Raw genomic sequence first — 10,133 nt, 5'->3', positions numbered from 1 at the left:
ATATATATATATAATAAAACATTTCTGTCCCCCTCACTTCTGAAATGATGGCTACGCCCCTGATTGGGTTGTACCACCATTGAGGTTTTCAGAGGACAATCAACATTTATACTCGTTATGTCAACAAATTCTACAAGTTATAGTAAGAGGACAGATTTCCACCCTATAAATAAATTCTTAACTCCCCATTGTTTTACACAGAAATTCATACTTTTGCAATTTTGTCTTTTTGTGTGTGTGTGTGTTTCATCAGAAGAGAATAAGGAAGTGGCTGCCTTTGATTCTGAAGGTTCCCAAACTGGTGACTCACCCGAAAAACATGAAGACCTCTGAAGTCATATGGCTTGAATGCAGAAAACAGCCTCCAGGACACAATATTTGCCTAGGGACCACTAGTTTCTGCATTGTCTAAATACTGTTTGTTCTTCTGGAATAATCAAGAGTGAAAGGCACTTACAGTAAATATTTAAGAAACAGCACTTTTTAATTTGTGGAACATGTTTTTGCAGTAGACCCAGTCAGCACAACTTTCTCAGTGAGCAAGATTTACTTAGGATACATTCACAGCTCTTTTTTTTTTTACTTATATGCCCCCTCCCAATTTGTGTTTATTTGTCTTGAAAGTGAAATAAAATCAAAATTAAAAAAATTATCAATGGTTTCATTTTTTTTTAAATTGGGTTTTACCACCACATCTATCTAGCATTCTTTATAAGTACTTTTGAGACTTTTTATAAACCCTGCCTGTTTCACCACTGTACCATCTTTTCCACTGTTCATTAATTCATTTGTAATTATAGCTTTTACTTCCATTTTCCCCATTGGCAATTAACATCCGCTTCTAATTTATCAAGTTATTTTTGGCTATCATCCACCTCTTTCCCTAACACCCCAACATGTGCAAGTACCCAAAAAAAAACGTATCGCTACTTCAATTACATACCTCTTTCGTATTCCTTTGTTGTTGTTTTTTTTATTTATTTTTTTATTATTATTAAGCTCATGTCAACCACTGGATCTGTGGTTTTTCAAGGTGGGTTACCACTTAAGGTACCACAGGACAAAATGACATTCTTAATTCATAAATGTTTGGCCCACTACCCAAAACTACGACCTACAGTGTCCCACTGTATTGTGAGTCAGGGTCGTTACCAGTAAACCTAGATGTTTTATATACAATTATTTTATAGATTTATTTTAAAGTTAAAATTGTATGAAAATGGTAATATTTCTTCATTAATTTACTGTGTCGGCCTTTTTATTCACATAGCTGTTACAAAGAAATGAAACTTTTGTGGATTATGGAAAAATATTCAATAATCACCTGCAGGTAACATTTATCTAATCATAACAGTTGTCTGAGGGTACTCCGCTTCGTGTCGTGCCTAACAACGCCCCTTAGCTGTTATAAATTCACTGTAAACCACGGCTTCTTGTGGCTTATTGCTTTAATTTATTGTATTAATATACAATAAGCAAATTAGTGCACAGAGATAGACAAAACCACAAATATGTAACAAAGCGGTTTCTTTGACAACTTAAGTTTTCCAACGCACGGTCTATACTCTTTCCTACACGCCATGTAATTTTTAGGGCATAAATTATGGGAGTACCTTCTGTTAAACTGTGATAAGCAGCAACTGCCAATAAAGTTGTTTAAAGTCACAATGAAACAAAAGTAGTGCAAATCTTTTCTTATGTATTGTAATGTACATTCGAGTGTAATAGATTGTCAAAAAAAAAAAAAGGACGTGGACTTGGTTCCATGCTTCAGTTGTTGATTGGATTTTGAGATGTAGGCATTGTGCTGCAAAGTGGAGGCAAATTAGGTTTGAAGTCCTGCATACGTCACCAAAGTCTGTTGTTTCCAGTTTGAACATTATATGTTCTGTCGATTTCTGCTACCCTGTCAGATTTTGCTACCTTCCATTAAAACAGTAGGTAGTACAATTCGACAACGAAAAATGCTGCCTGTCAAATTATGGTTTATCAATGTCTACACCTACCACAACCCTAAACCTACCCTTACAGTAATGCAAATATAGTAATTATGTGTTATATTCGCGGTTGTGGATAGAAGGGGTACAGCTACCGGAAACCAACAATAAATATATTTTTCTACCTATTCGATAGTGTTTTATTAACATCTACACCTACCCAAACCCTAAACCTACCCTTACAGTAATGCAGATACATTAAATATTGTTGTTTAGCATGAGAAAAATGACGCAATATTGATGTGCGCATACGCAGTAAACCCTGGTAGGAAAATCTGACGGGTAGTAGGATAAAATGTCAGGACAGAGGTCAATCAATCAATTAAAATACAAATGAAACATGTACAGATTAATTCTTCTTAATAAGATGCAGAATAATTCTATGCAGAAAATAAATAGGGTGAATTTTCATTTCATGCAAACTAGATGGAAAAACTGGGATATTGTTTATTAAATTAGGAGAAAAAAAACACACAAGTGCAGTGTGTCTGTTGTTTTTTCATACTGTTATAGCAAAATTTAAAATAAAAAAAAAGATTAATTTTGAGGAAAAGAACACCGTGGACTAAAAAGAGCTCTTGCCACAGATATTTTTGTATGATATATGTTCATACGTGTGTGTGTATAACATGAGCAAACAAACAGGCAAACTCACCCCATAATTACAGGCATCTTGTTACCATAAACTGGCCTGACAGTTAATGTGCTCATACACATATTTAATATTTCATGTAATTTAATTCACGCTAGGCCTCAAGTTCTTCCTACACCATATTCCAAAGGTTGCAAACATTCTGGCCAGTTCACACCTGCATTAATTTATTCATTCGTTCATTCATTCATTCTATAATTTATTATATGGAGTAACGCACGTTTTGTTATATTTTGTGCAACCATGTATATCATGTTATCCTAAAAAAGTAAAAACAAACAAACCAAAACATGCCTGGACTGGAGGCGTTGTGTTTGTGACGTCATAGAGGGTTGATCATGCACGTGTAACTGAGAGAACTGATGCAGCCAAACTATTCATCTTACCTTTACTGGATGACTATATTTATAGAGTTAACAATAAACCAGTTTATGAGAACACGCTTTTGTAAATTGCTAAACCTGATGCGAGGAATAATTGTATTCATCATCAATTCCTGCGCAAGACCCACGCAAGCTGTCATCGTATAAGCCGCTCAGAAAACAGATCCATGAGATCACATGAGCTTTAATCGTTGGACTATTTCCGCGTTGGTTCAGACATTCAATGGAGGAGCTGTGAGGCGAGTACGATTAATTTTTTAACGTGTCGCAACGCCGTGGATCGAGCTGGGGGGTATATCGGGCAGAAGGAGACGCACGGACGTGGCGCGGCGCTCCGCAGACATGCTCACTCGCGTCAAATCCGCCGTGGCCAGCTTCATGGGTGGAATCATGGCCGGATCGTCTAATAATAATAATGAACGCTCGGGTGGCTCGGACCTGCCGCTTAAATACCCCTACATGAGACCCAAGTTTCTGGGACTGTCGGCAGATGAGATAGAGATCTCTGCGGATCACATCGCGAGACCTATCCTGATCCTAAAAGAGACTCGCAGGTTGCCGTGGGCGACGGGATACGCCGAGTAAGAGCAGCTAGTTCATGCCTTGCAAAATAACACTGTTAAAAAAGAGAAAAAAACCTCTAATGCACCAGTGTGACATGGTTAACACGCGATGATTTATGCAAAATAATAATAATAATCATCATCATCATCAAAGTAATACGTGCTACCTCAGGCATATTCATTCATGTTTGCTCGTCTGTGCATTTTTTATAGTACACTAGAGACATTTCACCCGGAATTGAAAATCCTGTCATCATTTACTGACCATCTAGTTGTAGGGGCATTTCATGTCATTTTTTGTGTGTGTGTGTGTGTATATATATATATATATATATATATATATATATACTGAAAAAAGATCATCCCCACAGATCACTTTTATAGCTTGTTAAAGTTGCCACTTTTAGGGTAAGGATTTTAATTATTTTTTTCTGAAGAAAGGTGAAGGCCAAAATATGAAATGTCATGGATGTATATTTACTAAGTAATCCACTATTTTATAAAGGGGTGGTAAAAATGACAATTTTTACCAGAGATTTGGAGCCAAATTACAGAGGGGTCAAAATTACATTAGAAAGATGGCAGCATCATTATATGATTTTAACACAGGACTGGTAGGTCAAAATCTGTTGACTTTAGAAATCTTTGTTGCATTATATGCTATAGTGACAGATCAAAAATGCACACAAAAAAACCACCTTTCCATTTTTTTTCTCCAAAATTTGCAGGCCTGTAACTCAAACATATTACAGATATCTTAAAGCCCTTTTAGATTTTAGGTTTTAACAAACTTTTCTTTTGGTAACTTCATTTTTAATGGTCACATTCCAGCAATATTGGAATCTCAAATTATCAAATTTGTACACATTTTCAGTGATCAAAAACTAAATGTGGGTCACTTTGCATTCAGCTGATACTCTTTTTTTTTTTCTTTTAACGAGAAATGTCTGAAGAACAAATAATTTTGAAACTAGAAATTTATCTTGTTTCCCTCTATCAAAACAATTGCATAGAACAGACCTGTCTGCATGTCATACATATTTTTTTTTTTTCCAAAGAATGGAAACATTTTGCCTGTAACTCAAGAAATAATAAAGATATATCAATATAATTTTAAATTCTGGTTCTTAATAAACCTTCCTATAAGGTTCAGTCCCAGAGATATAGGGAGCCCAATGCAAATCAATGTCCCAATTTGTTGAATTTTACCTTTTTAATGGATGAAAACCAAATGTGGTCACTTTGCATACAGCTGATACTTATTGAACAATGTCTGAAGAACAAAAAAATATTGTGTTTCCCTCTATCAAGACAGTTGCATAGAATATGTCTCTTGGAGTGCCAAAAAGTCATTTTTCGGAAGTTTGCACGTCTGTAACTCAAGACGAATTAAATTATATCCTTTTAAACTCCGCGTACAGAGTGCTGTCGTCCGAAGAAGGCCCTCGAGCGAAATTGTGGTTCTTAATAAACTTTTCTTTTGAAATCTTAATTTTTAAGGCACTATATTGTTCAAAGATATCAGGCTCCACATCCAAATGGTTGAATCCTACCCATTTTTAATGTGAACCAATGTGAATTTGTGTTTATCTAGTTATGACTGTTGCCACTGCAAGTATGCAAATAAGAACAGTAACCCAGGGTTTAGGAATATATAAGTGATTCTGCCAAATATGCCCCTTAGAAGTGGTTACTACTTGATCTATGACTATGCTTTACATGTTATAACAATAATTCTAAAACAAAAGAAAGAAAAGAAAATCTAATACTTAATCCAGGTGAGGTGAATTTTGGTTTATTGATGTGAATATAATGTGTGAGGAAAGCAACCACACTTCCCTATGAGGCGTGGTATTTGTTTCAAACATGTAGTTTAAGTACTGCTTATTTGAACTCTTGTTAGCTTCAGGAGCTTGTTAAAATGAACAAAATCCTTTATATATATATATATATATATATATATATATTCCTGACACTGATAAGATTTCAAATATAGAATCTTGTCAATTGGCTACGTAGAGCATGTTAATGTGCCTCAACTTGACCATTTAAGTGTATTTTTAGCATGTATTTTCTATTGATAGAGGGAAAAAAGTTACAAATGTAGTTTCAATATTAATTTTTTTTCATGCATTTCTCTTTAAATACAGTAAGTATCAGCTGTATACAAAGTGACCATCATTTGGGTTTTGACCACTGAAAAATTATAAATTTTCAATCATTTGGACATGAAGCCGCATTGAGATCCCCATATCTCTGGGACTGAACCATATGGGACCTTGAAAATGAAGATTTTGTTAAAAAATAAAAGTTTATTAAGAACCAGAATGTAAAATCATATTGAGCATCTTTAATATTTCTTCAGTTACAGGCATGCAAACTTTGGAAAAATAATATATATGGCACTGAGACAGGTATGAGCTATGCCAGGGGTCTCCAACATTTTTTACAGCATAGACTGGTTACGTTTTGAAAATATTCTCACAGACCGGCTGGAGGGGGGTGAGGATGTATATACAGTATATTGTATATACAGTATATTAGGGCTGGTAAGCGATTCAATTTTTTTATCTAATTAATTACATGATGTGGCGATTAATTAATCTAATTAATCGCAAATTAATCGCACATCAAATTTGGCTGAGAAATTACTCCCAATAGATAATTTAAAGTCATTGTTGTGTAAAGCATCAAACTACAGAGCCCCTAAAGGGACATGGTGGTGGAAAAAAAATTTGGGGTGGGAGGAAATTTTTTTTGCGTTCCCTCGCAAAACTTTTGCGTTCTCTCGCAAAGATATTTTGCGTTTCCTCGCAAAACTTTTGCATTCTTTTGCAAAACCAGTTTTCGGACCAACACTTCCTGTTTACTTTGCTGTAAGTTAGTGGTTCATACAGCTCGTACGTTCATAATGGAGCGGTTCTGTTACGTTCTTATTTCGCTCTGAAACCTACGAGAATGCAATTTTCCCTGAATATCCAAAAGACTGCAAATGTGACATTGATTTTATATAACAGTTCAACAAAAAAGGCAATATTAAGTGTACATTTTACATTTTAAATGTAGCCTACATTTTAAACACAATATTGTCAATCTTGTTATATTTTACAAGGAAATAATAGTTCCAACGAAGTCCAGTAGGCTATAATATAGGTATATTAGGTATGGGTATAATAGGTATATTGCATATTATGCATAGGAAAGCAGACAAGCCCAGAATAGCTATAAAGAAGCCAAAACCTAATTTAAAGCGAAACTGAAAATATTGGCTCACATACTACTCTCATTCAGCACAAATTCAAATGTTTCCATATTCGCAATGTATTTGAAGCTAAACCATTATTTATTAAATTAAATTAACTGGGCTTTGTACGTTCCAATATTGAAGGGAAAAAATAATGCTATTTTCTTTGAATATCCAAAAGACTGCAAATGTGACATTGATTTTATATAACAGTAATTAATAAGGATAGAAAAACTTTGCCTCTGTAACAGTAAAAATTAACATGGAAATCAATTTAAGGGGGCAAATATTGTCCCTTAATGGAAAAGGTGTGACTGCGGTCTAAGTGGGGGTACTCAGAAGAATGTTAGGCTAAATGCCCTAGGGGTACGCCATTGTAAAAGATTTGAGAACCACTGGCTTAATGGATTACTGCGTTGATTGCCTGTAGTATATTTTTAATAAAATTTGGGCTTTTTATATCACTGTCTTCTTGTAGTAAGCCACATTAAGCGCGGTTTTCTATGGGGAAGAAAACGCTTATCATGCCATTCAGCTCATATGGGCTCATCTGCTTGCATGTACACAGAATATATTTTTAATAAGTTCTATAGCATATTTGGTCTTTTTTTTTTATCACCGTCTTCATTAAGCCGCATTTTCTTTATGGGAGGAAAACGCTTCTGTTCTTACCTGCTTTCATGTATAATTTATTAATAAACTGTATACCGAATTTGGCCTTTTTATACCACTATCTTAGTCCATTAATTAAGCATTTTCTTTCTATGAGGAATACTCTTAAAGTGCGATTCAATTTACCGGGTTACGTTCATATTCTGGGCTATTCTGCTTGTCTGTATGCTTTATTAATAAGGTATGTACTGAATTTAGTCATCCAGTGGTTTACATTAAACGTTTTAGAATGTCCCAAAACCGTGCCTTGATAAACATGCACTGACTATTTCGTCCAAGCTCAAAACAAAACTCTATGAACTGCTCCACTGTGAACGTATGGAGCTGTATGAACCACTACAATCTGTAAAGTAAACAGGAAGTGTTTGTCCGAACTCAACTGGTTTTGCGAGAGAACGCAAAAGTTTTGCGAGGGAACGCAAATATCTTTGCGAGAGAACGCAAAAGTTTTGCTAGGGAATGCAAAAGTTTTGCGAGGGAATGCAAAAGTTTTGCGAGGGAATGCAAATATATTTGCGAGGGAACGCAAAGTTTCTCGAGGGAACGCAAAAGTTTTGCGAGAGAACGCAAAAAATCTGACAAATATTTTTTCCTCCCACCCCAAATGTTTTCACTCAATCTGATTTTTTTTCACCACAATGTCCCTTTAGGGGCTCCGTATCAAACAGACATTACAAAAAGTAGCTTCAGCAAGAAATATTTTGTTTGATAAAATTTATTACATATAGGCTACTCTTTTGGACCATGAGGGTGAGTAAATGATGACACAATTGTCATTTTTGGGTGGGTGAACTATACCTTTAATAATTAATTTTATTAATTTTATTATTATTACTATGGAAATATGAAATTATTTCTTTAATGAAATGATACTCTAAATAATAAACTAAAACTGGCAGTAGGTTGTGGTAAATGTGTTAATGATTCATTTATTATACATCGAGTCATTTATTCATTCATTTGATTCGTTCAAATGGCTGATTCATTCAGGAGTGAAGTAAATGGTTCTTTATGAATGATTCATCATTAGGCTTGTTCGACTTGAAGCGGATCATCACCACCAGATTGATCAGTGTGTGACATCAAAGTACCGCAAGAGCGATTAGAGAGCAGACGTCTCCTTTATGCTTTTGAATCGCTCTCGCGGTACTTTGATGTCATACATTGATCGGTCTGTGCAGCGCCGCTTCAAATCCAACGCGCATATGACCAATTGTTCAACGCGCCAAATGTTTCACCCAATTCGTTCAAAACGTGCATTAAGAAATGAAATGCCGCTGTGTGTTGCTTGGAGTTCTGCTTTGTCTTTATATTTTCGTTGGCAAAATTGAGCAAAACAGACAACATTGTGTTTAAAATAACACAATATTAACTTCTTATTTATTGAACTGTTGTATAAGATCGGTATCACATTTGCACTGGTGTGATAGCCTATTGCACTTATTGCTCGTGTGATATTGCTTAACTACATGATGTAAATATGAGACAAAAACTCAAACGGGCATTTTTGCTCCATATTTAGAATTTTAGGGACATTCTAACTATGTTCTCTAGGCTCCATCACGCAGTGAGTTGTTGCCCTGCCTCATATTTGTCATCAATCAAGTCAACTGTATGAAATGTCAGATGACCCACATAGGTCTGGGGCAGGGCAAGTGCGTTAAATTAATTAATAATTTTAATGCGTTATTTTTCACCATAATTAATTCATCTAATTAACGCGTTAAATTACCAGCCCTAATATATATACATACTATTGGGGATGTATATATAAATGCAATCTGTTTAACCCCTAATAGCCTATATAGACAGATCAGAACAATCATTCATTTACTAATTGAACATTTCATTTAAATGAAATCGTTAAATTGCTACCCCATAGCAATCGCATACTCCAAACGAAAATAAAGAATAATTAGAATGACCATTAATGCACAATGTGTCATATCTATACACATTTTTCCCCAAACGTTTGTGTCTCCCGGTAGCAAAACCGATGGTTGGGGATCTCTGAGCTATGCAATTGTTTTGATAGAGGGAAACAAGATGCATTTCTTGTTTCAACATTTGTTCTTCACACATTCCTCTTTAAAAAAAAATCAGCTGTATGCTAAGTGACCCACATTGTAGTTTGTGACCACTGAAAATGTGAACAATTTACTGATTGATGAATTTGTATTACGAGTTTTGAAATCATCCCCACAGTGGAAAATGAAACCAACGACGATGGTTTGGCCCATTGGTGAAAAAGAGGCTTAATGTGCATACTCACACTTGGCACGGTTGCCTTGTACCAAGCTCGAGCGCAATTGAACCCCCCTCCCCCACACTCCTCTGCTGTCCTGCACTCACATCGCAAACTACAATTACAGTTCATCAATAATGTGAGAACCAGACCTGTTATAAACCTAAATATACTCAAATTAATTGAAATTAATTGTGCTGTGCTGAACCGAGCTCAAGTGGAAACATTCCTTGCTGTTCTTAGAACACTTTAGTCAAGAGGGTTGCTACATAGCCCCCTCCACACACATTTCTTAGGTTTTGTCAGCTGATGTGTGTGCTGAATTTCATTTAATTCTTGTAACGAATCAGCTCATGGGAAATATGAATAATTAATCA

At 35.3% G+C, this 10,133-nt stretch overlaps 1 protein-coding gene across 4 annotated transcripts in view; it reads left to right on the top strand.

Annotated features, from left to right (window-relative positions):
• Positions 1-602, top strand: part of creld2 (cysteine-rich with EGF-like domains 2) — a 13,231-nt gene extending 12,629 nt beyond the window's left edge. For all 4 annotated transcript variants that reach the window (XM_016541559.1, XM_016541558.1, XM_016541557.1 and 1 more), the window contains one exon: positions 254-602. In XM_016541559.1, the coding sequence (XP_016397045.1) occupies positions 254-333 (80 nt within the window). In that variant the 3' untranslated portion in view covers positions 334-602. The remainder of the gene's footprint in view (positions 1-253) is intronic.
• The last annotated feature ends 9,531 nt before the right edge of the window (positions 603-10,133 follow it).

The sequence above is a fragment of the Sinocyclocheilus rhinocerous genome, unplaced genomic scaffold, assembly GCF_001515625.1.
Source record: "Sinocyclocheilus rhinocerous isolate Xijiao unplaced genomic scaffold, SAMN03320098_v1.1 scaffold1661, whole genome shotgun sequence".
Classification (NCBI taxonomy): Eukaryota; Metazoa; Chordata; class Actinopteri; order Cypriniformes; family Cyprinidae; genus Sinocyclocheilus; species Sinocyclocheilus rhinocerous.
This window is presented reverse-complemented; position numbering and strand designations above follow the sequence as displayed.